This window comes from Thamnophis sirtalis, unplaced genomic scaffold (assembly GCF_051295495.1).
Source record: "Thamnophis sirtalis isolate CommonGarterSnake01/CBP01778 unplaced genomic scaffold, rThaSir2_p1.2 scaffold_7, whole genome shotgun sequence".
Lineage (NCBI taxonomy): Eukaryota > Metazoa > Chordata > Lepidosauria > Squamata > Natricidae > Thamnophis > Thamnophis sirtalis.
Genome location: NW_028261387.1, coordinates 46,410,357 through 46,427,020, shown reverse-complemented (window position 1 = coordinate 46,427,020; position 16,664 = coordinate 46,410,357). Strand labels below are relative to the sequence as shown.

General features: G+C 41.5%; 1 protein-coding gene and 1 pseudogene across 1 annotated transcript in view; both read left to right on the top strand.

The window, feature by feature from the left end:
• The first annotated feature begins 3,510 nt into the window (after positions 1–3,510).
• Positions 3,511–16,664, top strand: part of FGD2 (FYVE, RhoGEF and PH domain containing 2) — a 31,806-nt gene continuing 18,652 nt past the window's right edge. The window contains exons 1-5 of the mRNA XM_087719913.1: positions 3,511–3,564; positions 8,100–8,218; positions 12,518–12,842; positions 13,296–13,376; positions 14,406–14,554. Coding sequence (XP_087576039.1) covers positions 8,148–8,218; positions 12,518–12,842; positions 13,296–13,376; positions 14,406–14,554 — 626 coding nt within the window. The 5' untranslated portion in view covers positions 3,511–3,564; positions 8,100–8,147. The remainder of the gene's footprint in view (positions 3,565–8,099; positions 8,219–12,517; positions 12,843–13,295; positions 13,377–14,405; positions 14,555–16,664) is intronic.
• On the top strand, positions 4,841–8,145 carry LOC148044634 (uncharacterized; annotated as a pseudogene).

Below are 16,664 nucleotides of genomic sequence, written 5' to 3'. Positions count from 1 at the left end.
ATATATATATATATATATATATATATATATATATATATATATTTGCATGAAAGTGGTTTTTTATGCCCTCCTTTGAAGACCGAAGCCACATACTAGCAACGTCGAATGATTGGCGTGGCGCCCCAGACCTCCCTCCTCCCCCCGTGCTAAATTCCCCTTCGGTTGTCCCAAAGGTGTTTTTCTTTGGGAGGGGACGACTGGACTTTTTTCTTTGAAGACGTTTCGCTTCTCATCCAAGGAGCTTTCTCAGCTCTGCCTGGACGGCGGAAAAAGAAAGGATTGATATCCCTTGCAGGCAGCTGGTCATTTGCATCCTTTTGAAGAGGGTCAGGGAGGCCACTTCTTGGGTGAGAAGCGAAACGACTTCAAAGAAAGGGGGGGAAAATCCCAAGAAAGTCCAGTCGCCTCCTGAAAAAAAGCACCTTTGGGACAACCATGACCTGGATCACTGAGGATCTCCATAGACTTTCCTCTTCGGTTGTGACAAAATCCAGTCTCGCGACTTGAGCTCGTCCCGCTTCCATTGGAGTGGAAGTGAAGTAAAATACACTTATCCGTTATAAAGAAGAAGCCGAAAGGGCGGGAAAACAATTTCTTGCCTGGATAGTGGTTCGAAGCGATCAGCTGGGCGTTTGAAAGCGTTTTGCCTTGCTGTGTTCATTGGCGCTGAAGTTCTTCGCTGCGAGGCTGGGGAGAGCTCCTGTTGCGCCGCCTGAAAAACCTCTGAAACTTTAGCCGCCTGGTGGTCTTTCGACTAATTCAGCTAAATTTGAGCCCGCTCTTTCTCTACGTTTTGCTGAGCGGTCCATGGTGTCCTCTGAGTTTGCTTGTTTTCTTGCAAAACTTTAATTAACCGATAACCATTACTTCATTACTCTAACTAGATTCCCCATCTAGTGCTAGGAAGCAAGCTCAGAGAGCCTACCAAGGACCCCTCATTTCAACCCTCAGCTATAAACAGTTTAGTGGGTTTTACACAATTCAACAAATATTCTAGGAATGCATCAGTTTTACTTTTTAATAAAAATTTTAATGTACAGACAAAAAAGCTCTTTTAGGATCTTCCATAATTTTTAAAAGCGGGAAGCGGTCTGGAGGGCAAAACAAATGTAAGAATTAATGTTTTAAAGTATTAAGGCAGTTTGTCAAAATGTGATATTTTGATCTAGACACTTCAGACTGATCCCTAAAAGGATATCTGTGAAAAGTGATTATGCTTAACAATATAGAAACCGTGATGTTTTTTGACATCTTCTCATTGCTTCCCAATTTAATATTCTTGTTTTAAATATTGTTAGGACAGGGATACATTGTTACTGTGTAAGCCAGGGGTCCCCAAACTTGGCAACTTTAAGACTTGTGGACTATAACTCCAGCTATGCTGGCTGGAGAATTCTGGGAGTTGAAGTCCACAACTCTTAAAGTCGCCAAGTTTGAGAACCTCGATGTAAGCTGTGAGTTGTTAATGAAATGCTTTCAAGAGAGAGTAATGACACCAGGTATATTATAGAAGAAATGTTGCATTTCACCACAAACTGGCAAGATGGCAACATAACTGTTTGTAGGAGAGTTATTCATCATCTGTGTGCTGAAATCATGAAAAGGCTGTGGTTAGCAGCGTAGTAACAATGTAGTAATAACATCTCCCATAATAATAAGTAACAACATTGGTTTGCTCCCTCCTCAAGAAGCATTTGGTAGATCACACCATAGTGGACAATTTTCATCCAGTATCCATTCTTCTTTTTTAGAGAAGGTTGTGAAGAAGGTGGTCGTAAAGTGGCTTCAGTGGACCCTGGAGGAAGCAGATCATATGATTCTCTTAGTCAGAATTCAGGCCCGGGCATGGGACCGAAATGGTATTGGGCATGCTTTTGAATGATCTCTGGTAGAAGCATAGTGGGGGTAATGTGTCCATGCTGGTTCTTCTTGACCTCTTTGCAAATTTTGGATACCACCAACAATATAATAGTATCCATCTGGATTGGCTGTGTTGAGTCTGAAGAGTGAAGGCCCTGTACTGTATTGATTCTCTTCTTTTCTATGGGGTTGGTACTAGTGTTGATTGGAAGTGAGCAATCCCACCCTCAGTCCCTCCTTTGTGGGATCCATAGGGTTTGATACTCTCTTCAGTTTAACATCTATGGACATGAAGCTGTTGGGTGAGATCATCCACCACCATGGGGTGAGGTCATCGGTATGCAGTCAATAATCATAAATTTGCACACCCATTGAGCTAAGTAATGCTTTTAAAGCTACATTGATTTCCAGTGTGTATATATATATATGTGTGTGTGTGTTCAATTAAAAGTGCTGCTTTTGAATTTAAGACCCCATGATACGAGACTGGATTGTTTGAGGTACCACCTCTCCCTGGTTACATCTATCTTTCCCATTAGGTCTGGCAGACTGGGATGTTACAGGTCCCATCTGATGGGATCAGGAGACAAGTCTTTTCGGCTGTGGTACCTGGCCTTTGAAACATCATTCCCCCTGAAATGAGATCAGCTCCAACCCTTTTGTCCTTCCAGAAATCTCTTAAATCAAGTTTTCCCCCCTTCCAATTGGCTTGGTATTCTACTGTAATGGGGATCCTATAAGATGGTTGTATTGTATGTGACTGCATTTTGGGGCAATCTCCTGTGATTTTTTAATATGTTATTAATTATTTTTAATGATTACTTAAGATTTGTTTTAATTATTATTTTTTAACTTTACACTGCCATGAATGATGTCAGTGAGGTGAGTAGTTATACAAATTTGATGAATAACAATATATAGTGGTAATAGAAACCATTAGTCTTCCAAACCATATTTCCTCATCTTATTTCAGTTTTGGCTTACATTATAGACTATTGTTGTCCCATGATAGTTCTGTATCAGTCAGCCTGTCCTCCACAGGGGGTATTCAGCCGGTTCTCTCCGATTTGGGTGAACCAGTAGTGGCGGCTGTGGGAGGCTTTGCCCACCCGCTCTGATGAGCACAGCGCATGTGCAGAAGACGATGCACATGTGCAGATGTGGCACGGGTGCTCACATTTATGAACCAGTAGGGAAGGTAAGTGAATCCCACTGCTACTGTCCTCATTCCAATCTGCAAAATGGGAATAAGCCTATATTTCTTTATTTATTGTAAGCGGTTCTCAGCTTCCTATAGGAAAATGGTTACAGTTTTACTTTAGATTAAGATTTCATTCTTTTCCCATATTTTCATTTTGCAACACAACTTCAATAATACAATAATACAATAGCAGAGTTGGAAGGGACCTTGGAGGTCTTCTAGTCCAACCCCCTGCCTAGGCAGGAAATCCTGTACCATTTCAAACAAATGGCTATCCAACACCTTCTTAAAGACTTCCAGTGTTGGGCTTTGGTAGGGAGGAGTCCCCCGTGAGAGGCTATCAATCGGGCAGGCCGGGGGAGCGTTTGGCAGGAGGGGGTCCCTTTTGCGCCCCCTGGACGGCATTTTGAACGCTCCTGTAATTTTCTTCATTCCATGCTAGCTTGCGACAATGGCGGCGGCGTTTTGAGAATGGCAGTGGCAGCGGCGACGGCGCTGGGACGGTGAGTGGCTCCCGACCGCGTTGTTGGAGGGAATGCCGGAGTGAGTGCTGGATTGAAGCCTTCATTTGTGCTGGGCATCCTAGACCTTCCAGGTGTGCTGGCTTGCTGGAAAGTGTCGCTCTTGGGCAGCTCCCGGACGGCGGCATTTTGCGAGTGGTGGCGGCAATGGCGACAGCGCTTGAGCGGCGTGGTCAGAAGGAAGTGAGCTTATTGATCTGGGCCTATTGGACCTCCAGACTCAGATTGTTAGACCTTTGTATCTGGTGTTCTGGAGTGGCGCCCCGAGGAGGAGCGGTGAGTGGACTAACCATGTTTTCCAGGACTGGGCGGCTGGCTTTTGCTGTTGCAACAGCCCTTCTAGGCCTCCCCCCTGCCCTCCTCCCCCTCTTTTTATTTACTATCCGCCATCTGCTGCTCCTCAAGAATCTGCTGCTCCTCAAAAAGATCTTTTGCGACCACATCCCGGGCCGGGTCGACTGGGTCATCATTGTGAGGTGGGGGGGGGGATGAGACTGCAAACTTATCATCAATTTCAACGGGTGTCTACCCCCCCTACAACCACTCCAGCCACTTGCCCTCCTCCTTTCTTGCATCTCCGCACCTACAAGAGGGAGAAGGACTGTGGAACTCTCCCTCCTTTTTATTATCATTGGTTTCCAACCACGATCTCTGCACTATCCCACTTGAGTGGTACTTTTTTGTGCATGGAGAGTGTATGGGATGATTGCTGGATGCATGAACCCACCTAATTTTAATTATTTTTATTATACTATTGTATTTTTATATGTTTTAATGGATTTTAGTGGGGTATGTATGAGAGAGTGATTGAGAGTGCATCTAAGAGGATTGAGGGTGCGGCCTGGTGCCTCCCCCACTGAGTGCTCAAGCAGAAGTGGTAGGGGGGCCCAGGCCTACCCCTCATCCTAGAATGTGTGATAGATATGTCCTGCCGGGCAGAGCGTAGGCTGTGGGGGGGGGTATGGGGGTGGGCTGGAGCATTCCGGTCATGTTGAGGAGGGGCAGGTACGATGGGGGCTACATGGCCAGCCATTACCAGGGAAGGAGGGCTCGCTACGTCACAGCGATCCCTCGTTCTGGCCCTGTAAGCTCAACTCAAGGACCAGGTGGCAGGAGAAGCCAGGGCCCTTGTCTCAGGTTGCTGTTGCTAAATGCCAGGTCTGTGATCCAGAAAGCTCCCCTCGTCTGGGACTTAATACTTGACGAGGGGGCAGACCTGGCATGTATTACTGAAACCTGGCTGGGCCATGAGGGAGGAATCCCCCTCTCCGAAATGTGCCCAGAAGGATTTCAGGTGCTCCATCAACCACGACACCAGAAAAGGGTTGGGGGAGTAGCAATTATTATCTGGGAATCTTTAGCGCCTCGCAGGAGCCCTGCTCCGGAGATTGTTGGGTGTGAGTCCCTTCTTTTGAAGTTGGACCTAGGGGTTCAAGTGGGCTTGTTGTTGGTGCACCTACCTCCTAGCTGCATCACAACAGCCCTGCCTGCGCTCCTGGAGTCAGTAGCCGGGTTGGCAATTGAGTTCCCCAGACTGTTAGTACTGGGGGACTTTAATCTGCCATCCTTAGGCGAACGCTCTGATGGGGCCCAGGAGTTCATGGCTTCCATGACAGCCATGGACTTGACCCAAGTAATTCAGGGTCTGACTCATAGAACGGGACACACGCTCGACCTAGTGTTTCTCTCGGGGCAGTGGAGACGTGATCTCGAGTTAAGGGAAATAGACATCTCACCCTTGTCATGGTCGGATCACTTCTTGTTGAGGCTTGATTTTTAGAAGTTACTCCCCCACCGCAGGGAGGTGGAACAGATTAAGTGGTTCCGCCCCAGACACCTGATGGACCCATTGGGCTTTCAGAAGGAGCTTGGGAAGATACCTGACTCTCTTGCCCACAATCCGGCAGAGTCCCTAGTCGCCGCTTGGAACACAGCGGTGATTGGGGCTCTGGATCGGATTGCGCCTTTGTGGCCTCTCCGCAGCAGTGGATCCAGGAGGGCTCCTTGGTTTACTGAGAAACTCCAGGAGATGAAGCGCCAAAAAAGACGCCTAGAGCGATGCTGGAGGGCTAGTAACTCCAAATCCGACCGAACACTGCTAAGAGCCTTTATTAGGACTTATCTAGTGGCGATACGGGCGGCAAAATGTGCGCATTTTTCCGCTCTCATTACGTCCACAGAATCTCACCCAGCCACCCTGTTTAGGATAACCCGTTCCCTGCTGAATGGGGGGGAAATGGGTGATGCCTTGCAGGGTCGAACTGAGGAGTTTGCTCAGTTTCTGTCGGACAAAATCACTCAGATTTGGACAGACCTGGACTCCATTTGGACAGAACCAGCAGAGATGCCGAGGGAGGGTCTTGCTCAGACTTTCTGGAATGAGTTCCAGCTTGTCACCCCTGATGAAGCGGACAAGGCCATGGGAGCGATGAGTGCCTCCACCTGTTTACTGGATCCGTGCCCATCCTGGCTGGTTTCGACCAGCAGGGAGGTAACACGAGGCTGGCTCCAGAGAATCACGAATGCCTCCTTGTTGGAGGGATCCTTTCCACGGCCTCTTAAGGAGGCGGTGGTGAGACCCCTCCTCAAGAAGCCTTCTCTGGACCCAGCTATTTTTAAAAACTATCGTCCAGTCTCCAACCTCCCTTTCTTAGGGAAGGTTGTTGAGAAGGTGGTGACCCTCCAACTCCGACGGACCTTGGATGAAGCAGATTATCTAGACCCTTTTCAGTCTGGTTTCAGGCCTGGGTACAGCACCGAAACCACTTTGGTCGCACTGACTGATGATCTCTGGCGGGACAGGGACAGAGGGCATTCCTCTATCCTTGTACTCCTTGACCTCTCAGCGGCCTTCGATACCATCGACCATGGTATCCTTCTGCGACGGCTGGAAGAGGTGGGAGTGGGAGGCACCATTTTACGGTGGTTCTCCTCTTACCTCTCTGACAGGTCGCAGTCGGTGTTGGTCGGAGGACAGAGGTGGACTCCTAGGCCCCTCAATTATGGGGTGCCGCAGGGGTTGGTCCTGTCCCCACTCCTATTTAACATCTACATGAAGCCACTGGGCAAGATCATCCGCCAGCACGGGATTAAATACAGTATGCGGACGATACTCAGTTGTATCTGTCCGCCCCGTGCCAACTCAGTGAAATGGTGGAAGTAATGTGCCAGTGTCTGGAAGCTGTTAGGGTCTGGGTGGGAGTGAACAAACTCACACTCAGTCCTGACAAGATCGAATGGCTGTGGATGTTGCCCCCTAAGGACAGTCCATCCAGTCCGTCCTTAACGCTGGGGGGGAAAAATTGCCCCCCTCAGAGAGAGTTCACAACTTGGGGGTCCTCCTGGACCCGCAGCTGACTTTGGAACATCACCTGTCGGCTGTGACCAGGGGGGCCTTTGCCCAGGTTCGCCTGGTGCACCAGTTGCAACCCTATTTGGACCGGGAGGCACTTCAGACAGTCACTCATGCCCTCGTCATCTCAAGGCTGGATTACTGTAATGCGCTCTACTTGGGGCTGCCCCTGAAAAGTGTTCGGAGACTGCAACTAGTCCAGAATGCAGCCGCGTGAGCGATACTGGGTGTGCCAAGGTACACCCATATCACACCTATCCTCCGCGAGCTGCACTGGCTGCCTATTGGTCTCCGAGCATGATTCAAGGTGCTGGTTATCACCTTTAAAGCCCTATATGGCCTAGGACCCGGATACCTGCGAGACCGTCTTCTGCCACATACCTCCCTTAGACCAATAAGATCACACAGGATGGACTTTCTCCGGGTGCCTTCAGCGGGACAATGCCAGCTGGCGACGCCTAGGAGTAGGGCCTTCTCTGTTGCCGCTCCGGCCCTATGGAATGAGCTGCCCCCAGAGATCCGGACCCTGCCCACTCTCATGGCCTTTCACAAAGCCATTAAAACCTGGCTCAAAAGTACTTACACAGTTTTGTTAACAGACAATTAAATAGTTTATGAATTGTTTGTGTATTCAGATTGTCATGCAAACAAAGTGTATACCCTGAAGTAATCATATGGTGCACCCCTGTGTTTGAAAGATTTAAATTTTCATGTATCAAATCAATGTCTCGATTTAAAAGATAAACTACAAACTGTAAAATTGTATTTAATATGCAGGCATGTATAATTAATGCTATAACATGGTTTGCCCCAGGCAAGCTCTTTTTCCTTGTCTCTCTTGTGACACTGGATTTTATATAATGTTGATAAATAAATAAATGAAAACTTAATAATATAACAGAACCATATCCATGAATCAAGATAGAGTCAATGGTAAACAAACAGAAAACTTAAATGCATTATAATTAATACAAAATATATTTTGTGAAGCTTTGCATTTTGATCCTTTCACTTACAGTTTTGCTCTCAGTACTTCCTCAAAGGCTTCCTGTTTATAGGATGTAATTTACAAGAAGCTTTTCTTGTCTCCTAGAGAAAGAGACAATCTGTAGATTGTTCACTTGGTTATATAGTCCTATCAGGTTTTATTTTTATTTTTATGCAGCTATTTCTCAGAAAAGTTCCAAGTAAGAGACCATAAAGAAGAATAAAGATGATGGAGGAGAAACAGAAGCTTCCAGAAACCTCAGTGGTCAACCTGGTGAATATATTTGAGAACTTCAGGTACAAGGGATTTGGGGAGCTGTTGTAATGTCATGGTTGAAGGCCAGATGAACAAGAGCTCAAATAGTGGAAGATTGAAATATAGGATTTCTTATATTACCGCTTTGAAGTTAGTGAATTGTGGCTACACAAAGGTAGCTTTCCTCTTTGGAAAAGTGATAAGGACTATTTTTTTCCTTGGTGCGTTAAATCATGGAGTGTAGACCTGCATAGACATTATTTAATAACTTGGGTATTTGACTATAATAAACGTTTGATATGAATGTTGTTTAAATTAGGTTAGAGTCAAGAAGTTTGCTTCTCTGCTATGAAATGTTATATTCAATGTATTTCTATTTTTTTTGATGTGGTTTATTTTTTTGGTGTGGTTTCCAAATCTGTCCTAAATTTTCTGCTGCCTTATAATAGAACATGATATTTGGAAACTCTGAGATACTTTTATTTCTCAACTAACTAGAATTTGCTGTGGAATTAGCTGGAATTAGTCTTTTTATTCAGATACTTTGCCCAGATTTTTTGAATACTCGCTTCTCGGCCTTTTGGCTAAGATCAAGTGTAGAATACTCAGAAGAAAGAGAGAGAAAAAAGAGGCTCAGAAACAACAACTGTAATGCTGTGCAGGAAGAATGGGATGGCAAACTTAATTCCTTTGCTACCTGGTTGCCTGGAGTTTTGTAGACTAAACTGGAATCAAGGTCAAATAGATTTTTGAAATTTTATTATGTATGTGTATGTGTGTGTGTGTGTGTGTGTGTGTGTGTGTGTGTGTATGTGTATGTATATATATATATATATATATATATATATATATATATATATATATATATATATATATATATATATATATATATATATATATATATATATATATATATATATATATTATAGATTTTTATGTATCTGGTTTGGCTGATCTGGAACCCTCTGAGTACAGTTCTCTTGTGGATTGTGAACTGTGGTTTGCTCCTTAAAGTGAAACTTTGGTAAAAGGAAATAATTACTGACTTCGGGAGAAGTTAAGGAAGCTTAAGTATGTTATAAAGATTGTGAAACAGAAAAGAGGATGTAGTCTTGGGGAGTAACACTCAGTTTGGAAAAAGAAATGCAGCTTTATTTTTGCATAGGCTGATCTTATCCATAAGAGACATAAACAGAAAATCTGATGACTACATAGAAAGGAAAAAAGAGAGCAGAGTGCATTTCTGAGGATTCTCCATTCTATATCTATTTCATATTGTAAGGCAGCATTGGGAATTCTTTCATATTGTAAGGTAGCATTGGGAATTGGTTAGATTCATTTTTATGATATTTAGCTATGGTACATTACTTCATTTATTCAGAAGTCACAGTACATGGCAATGGCATCAAGTAGAACTATCAAGTAGATATCGGCAAGCTATCTAAATGACCTGAACTCCCCAAAACAAAGAATAGCTTTCTTCAGAGCCAGATTTAACATTCTTCCTTCAGCACTCCTCCAGGGCAGGTATAAGAGAACACCTATAGCAGAACGGGTCTGTATATGTGGTAAAGGAGAAGTGGAAGATAATGCACATGTTCTGTTACACTGCGAGCTATACAGAGCTTGTAATCTGCACATATTCTCCCTTATTAGAGACATTGCCAGGGAGGGCAGACCATTTTTATCTAGGCTTTCTCCTCCAGGATACTAACCCAGTTACCAAGTATGCAGTGGCAAAGTTCTGTGCTCCTGCAATGTCCATAAGAAAAAAATTGGCTACAGGAGTATAGCATCCTCTTGTACCAATTATCTGGACATCCCTCTAATAATCTCTGGACCATTGTGTTATTATCCACTTTTAATGTCAATACTTTTTAATTATATCTTAATGTTAGTATTTTTTAATATAGTGTAAAAACTAATGTATATTGCTGGTCTTTGACCGTAATAAAGATTGTACTATAAAGAACTTAGTTCTAAACTGGATAATACCTCACTAAACTTGATGAGCCTTAGTTTTGTGTAGAGAGTATAGTACTTTATACTAAGGTAAACATTTTTGGAATTAAAAATCAATATTATTAACTGCAAAAATGACACAATTTCAAATACAGATATTTATGAAATTACAAATAGAAAAAGTGATAATATGTTCTATATGTTATCTACATTTAAATGATACCTGCTACAATGCATGTGGACAGTATTACAAGTGTTTATATTTTACTTTTCAGCATAGGAATCCTATCAGAGCGTATCTGTGATAATGACAAATTTCCGTATTATGCCCTGCATTCATCTGTAGTCTAGGGCTCTGCAATTTTTTTCAGGTGTTGGGTATTACTGTATGATCTGAGTGGGCTGGGCAAAATACAAGCAACTAATTAATTAATGGATGTTTGCTGGGTGATTTTGGGCTAGTCACCTCTCCCAGCCCATCCTTCACAAAACTGGGGGGCAGGGAGTGGGGGGGGGGAGAAATGGTGCTATATATTAAATATTGAATTCCTGAACAAAAATCTAGAGATAACCAGATTTACTGTAAACATGTTTACATATTTTCTCTCCCATGTTATAATGTGTTAGGCAAGACATGTTTACATATTTTCTCTCCCATGTTATAATGTGTTAGGCAAGATTATTGAAGAGATCCAGAAAGATCAATTTACTTATAATGTTCTACAGTGGGGGTGCCAAACTCGATTTCATTGAGGGCTGCATAAGGGTTGTGTTTGACCTCAGGGGGGCAGGGTGGGCGTGGCCAGGGTGGATGTGGCCAGCTTGATGTCACTCATGTCAGGGCACCTGTGGTGATCTGAGCCATCTACCAGTGAAAAGGAGCGGCCCTCCTGAGCTGCTTTCACTGGCAGAGGGTTACAGGAGACCATCACAGTTGAAAACGGAGCTCCTAAGCTCCATTTTCACTGGCAGAGGCACTGCAAGCCAGTCCTTCACTGTTCCCAGGGTGGTCTCACAGACCAGATCTAAGCACCCCAGGGGCCAGATCCGGCCTGTGCACCTTGAGTTTGACATCCCTTTTCTACAGTTTCTCCAAACTTCATTTTATATGATTAAAGAAACGACAGGCATTTATGGTTTTTCTGTGCCAATTGGAGATTGGAGTTGTTTTTCTGAATTCTAGAACCAAAAACAAGCTGGATTGAGTTACTCCTTGGATCACTGTGAAAAGGATTGGATTACTTCTACAGCCAAAGATCTAATCCACAAATAGAACAGAAACTCTTTGCAAAGTTGCATTATCAAGGATTATCAACAAGGAAGAAACAATCGCTTTCTCTGCTTTGTTCTTTTTTGATATCCAATAGTCAGTGGGTGAAATTTTCCTGTCTTCAAAACAGCATGATCTCATTCCTGCATATCATGCTTTTGACAAATCATAACTCTAGTTCAGAGGTGGTATTTAGCAGGTTCTGACCAGTTCTGGAGAACTGGTAGCAGATTTTTTCATTAGTTCGAAGAACCAGTAAATACCACCTCTGACTGGCCCCGTCCTCACCAATTCTCTGTCTCCCAAGTCCCAGCTGATTGGGAGGAAATGGGGACTTTGGAGTAACTTACCCAGAACTGGTAGTAAAGAATTTTGGGTTCCACCACAAAAGCGCGTAGGACAAAATCGCGCTCGACAAAAGCGCGCTGTGACGTCATCACAGCGCGACGAAAAAGATCGAAAAATGTAAAAATAAAGCGAAAACCTTACCCTAAGCCCCCCAAACCTAACCCTAAACCTAACCCTAAACCTAACTCTTAACCTAACCCTAAACCTAACCCTAAACCTAACTGTTAAAGTAACGAAAAACCTAACGCTAACCCTTATCCTAACCCTAACGCTAACGCTAACGCTCTAAAGCTAACCCTAACCCTTAACCTAACCCTAACCCTAACCCTAACCCTAACCCTAACCCTTACCTTTATGTGAATCGGCTTGCTTTAATTTAATTTTTATTTGAATTTTTCGATCTTTTTCGTCGCGCTGTGATGACGTCAAAGGCGCGATTTTGTCGATCGCGCTTTTGCCGTCCGCGCTTTTGACAGGTCACGGAATTTTGAACCCCACCATTGCTTTAGTTTAGTGCATGTTCAAAATTAGTAATCCTATCTATGCTGTTGGCCTCTATAACATTTCCTTGTTTGTTTTCAATGATGAAATTTAAATTCTAACTACTTAATTCTGCCTTTAAATGAGTACTATTACATTGAATATGTGTATTAACTTATATAAAGGCCTACATGTTTTGTTTTTGGTTTGAGCCTCCCTTTTTATTGTGAAGAAGTAAATGGAACAGAAATGTTTAAAACCTTTGTTTTTCTGTGGACAGGACCTGCTGCAGTCCTGAGAAAGAGCAGATCCTTCCCCAGTTGAGGCTTCAGCTAACAACTCCAAGGCCTACGGCACCTTCCATGCTGCCACCTGTGAAATGTGAAAAAGCCATGGGAGACATTAAGAAAGCTGCAGTTATACAGCCTGGCCAGGTGCACTGCAGTCCAGAGTCTCTAGAGCAGCAGGCGCAAGCTCCTAAAATGCTCCCTGTCAAATGTCTCAGCTCTTTTAGAGGCAAGATCACTGTCAGTGACTGGAGGGCAAAACAAGCCTCAGATTCTCAGCCATACTTCATCATGCAATCTGGAAGCAGCAAGATTCAGGTAATAGGTTATACCAAGGCACTATTGATATTGTGTATGGATTCTCCTATTGTGATTTGCAAACCAGGGCTAATCCATAAATATTCTTTGGATGGTGTGTAGAGAGCCTGTGGGACAATCAAGAATATTTTGACATTAGACACTTTTATAGTTTTTACCAAAATCATTGAGCTGTTTCATATTTGTACTGGTAAAAAAGAATTAAGAGAAAATGATATCCCACTATAAATTATGTAGGTGACTTGATTTTACAACCATTTATAAAAGTCTCATTGAAATTCATCAAAATTTTCAGATATTTCATGAAAGAAAACAATTACGATTACTGCCGAATTACTACGTTGGTGATACAGTCTCAAAAGCTGCATACCATCGCTAATGATATCTCACTTTATCCAAATATTTATGAATCATAGATTTCCAAACTTATTTCTCCTTCCTCTATATTCACAGGAACCAGAGGAGAAAAAAATAGCTTTGGAGCTGCTAGAAACAGAACAGGCCTATGTGGTTCGCCTTCATCTTCTAGACCAGGTTGGTTGGCAGCTGCATTTCAACTTTCTGATGAAAAAAAGCTGAAAATAAACTACTTCCATGATTATTATTTTATTTAATAACAATACATGAAGATATCATAAAAATTGCCTTCTGGATATTTTCATCGTGAACAACTGATTTTTAAAAATTCAGTAAATCTTGGATTTCTGTAGCAAGCAAGCAATTATTAATACTTTGAAAATTCCAAAATGTCCACATAGTAAAAACAGAGCCCTTTCTGATATTCCACTGTCAAAAGTAACTCCTAACTATTCTCCTAATGGGACTACATTGATTTGGAAAATTATATGAAAAATAAAAATCCTATCTGTCCAATGATGTGATTCAACCGGTCTAACAACCTGTTTGCTGGGCGCATGCTTTGCGCACATACTCTTCGTGTCAGTGTTCCAAATATCATGCAGAATTAAATCAGAGTCCAAGGCAGAGCTATCCTTAAAGTTCCAATTTAATAAAACAGTCATTCTGGCATCGTACTATGGAATCCCAATTCTGAAGAACTTCAGCAACAGACTATCAGCTGGGCTAAAAACCCAAACCAGGCTGAACTGATAGAATCCCACTGCTGCATCTGTCCCTTAGTCAACTCTGTCCCTGTATCTTATAATACTTATCTCATTGTAGCTGAATGGGGAATGGAAACAGGGTAATTTCTTCTGCTCTGCTAAGGATTTTTATTTATATGATATCTTTTATTTTGTTTCTATTCCAGATGACCTTTAATTACTATTATAGTAATTATAACCACTATAATTCTATATTATAACAATTAGTACTTTAATTGCCATAGGTTTAGAAAACGTTAAGTCAAATTTCCTGAATTTTCTCCTCCCAGGTTATCTCTCCCCCCGCCCCCCCTTTATGTTGTGTTATTAACAGCCAGGTTTGCAGGCAGATGTTATTGATCTTACAGAAGTTTCTGCAAGAGACTTTTGAGTTGAAAAGTAGGGTGAAGCATTGTAATTAAAACTGTGTTTCTTCATTGACTGAGAATGTTCTTTACAGGTGTTTTTCTCTGAGCTAATGAAAGAAGCAAGAACTACAAAGGCATTTCCGGAAGATGTAGTAAAAATGATCTTCTCTAATATCTCCTCCATTTACCAGTTCCATTCCCAGTTTTTTTTGCCAGAGCTGAAAAAACGTATGGAGGACTGGTAAGTTATGAAATCAGCCTGCTTGTCTTTTTTTGACCACTATTTTCCTGGAAAAATATAACAAATTTAATAGCTTGTTGAAAGCTAGATGTGAAAAAGATTCAAGTCGTTTAAGCTTGAGTCACAAATTTTATCTGAACACTTTGTCCAATCTTGGAAAACATCTTATATATGGAGAAGGTTGTATTATGGTACATGGTGCATAATGCAACCTTCTTTTTTTTGTAAGAATTTTTTTTAATTTTTGAATAAACATAAACAGACAAAACACACACAAAAAACCACAAAACCATCTTCCATTACAAATTATAGAAAGTGTGTCGATTGGTTAAAAAAACTTCCATGCATCCCTTCCACAGTCATCACCTACAATTCATATCAAATCATATATTTTAAATCAAATATATTTATATATATTACTATCATCATACCTCAACCTTCATTTGACTATAATTATTTTTACGTCCTTTTATATAAAATATTCCAGATTTAAAGCAAAACCACATAAGGGCATTCCATTAGCTCTTCCCAATATTATCCAGTAACATTACATCTTTATAACATGTTCTAAATAAAAACTGGTTATATTTAATAACAGAGTTTCTAAACCTCCTTTCGTAGTCACCATTTGCAATTTTCTCTTATCAAACCAATACATATATATGCATTATTATCATTATCAATCAATTATTTAACTGTATCCATTATCACTTCATTTTATACATAATGCTCTAAATTTAACTAAATTTGACTTAATTTTTTATTATAAGCTTTCATTACATCAACATGTGTCTTTCCAGTAATAGTGCAGTCTTATGTCTCTTGCCATTTGTGGCATTAGTATACTGATTATTTCCTTAGAAAGTTTTGTATGGACTTCTCTTCGCAACTTATTGCTTATTGCATATCTTGTATAAGCCTGAAACCCTCCATCTGCTTCTTCGATCAGCTTATCTTTGGTTATCACTAGTGCTTCTGACAAAATTGCTCTCCTTAGTTCCATCAATTCTTCCCTCTTTTCTTTTTCTATACCTTGAAATCTGGGGTAGCGCTCCAGTCCATCTCCCCTTTTCATATTCCACTCTTTCCATTTCCAACTATGCTCAATTCACTGTCAGTATCAACAATTTTCTTGTCTCTTTGTTTATTTTTTCCTTCAGTTTTTAAAACTTCAGTTTTTAAAACTCTGACCTCCACTTTCTTCATTTGATGAACATCCTCAATTTTTCCATCAATTTTTGCTGTTCTACGATCTATGTTCTCCAATATCTTCTCAGTTTTCTCTGTCACCTCTAATAATTTTTGAATTTAAAACATAATCTTTTGCAATGTTAAAGTTTCTTTTTCATGTTGTGCCACTTGTAAACACTGCCACTCTGGCATTCAGAACTTTTTATTAAATTTGAAGCAAGTTCATTTATAATCTTTCAAGACAAGGTTTTGTTTTCACTCCACTCCAGCTGCCTATAAAGCTCCCGAAGAGCACCTGAAATGCAAAGTCAAATGATCAAAGAGAAAAAAGAAAAGACAATATTTCCAAGCCTTCCAAGCCTCCAGCCTCCAAGTGGCAGTGTTACTTCCTTTCCCGCTATTACTACAGCCCTCTTTGTATTCCTTTTATATCTTCTTTATATTCCAAGCTTAAAGAAAACAAAATTCTTAAATGGAGCAAAAAAAACCCATCCAATCCAGCATTATAAAAATAAGGAAAAAGATTTTAATCCATAGGTATAAAAAAAAAGAATATAAAATGTAGAAAAGAAAAACTAATCCATTCAATTTAAAAGAATAGGAAACATTTGCAAAAGTTCCATCCGTAAAAAAAATTTTTTTAAAAAGGATAACACACTGTCTAATGTAGCTTAATTTCACTGCTTGTTCTCTTCTGTTTTCAAATTTAATTTAGCTTTAATTTTTTGGGGGTAGTCCCTTTTATAATAATAAGATTTCCTCACCAGATGGACACACTTTCTCTTTCTGTTTTCCTCCTGTTCCGGAGCTGTCCCAACTTCAGCAGCTTCAAAAGGACCATCCAGCAGCAAAAGTATCGACTGCAATCTTGGATCTCCAAGATCGCACGTCGTGTCGTTGCAACGTCAGCTCCTCCTTC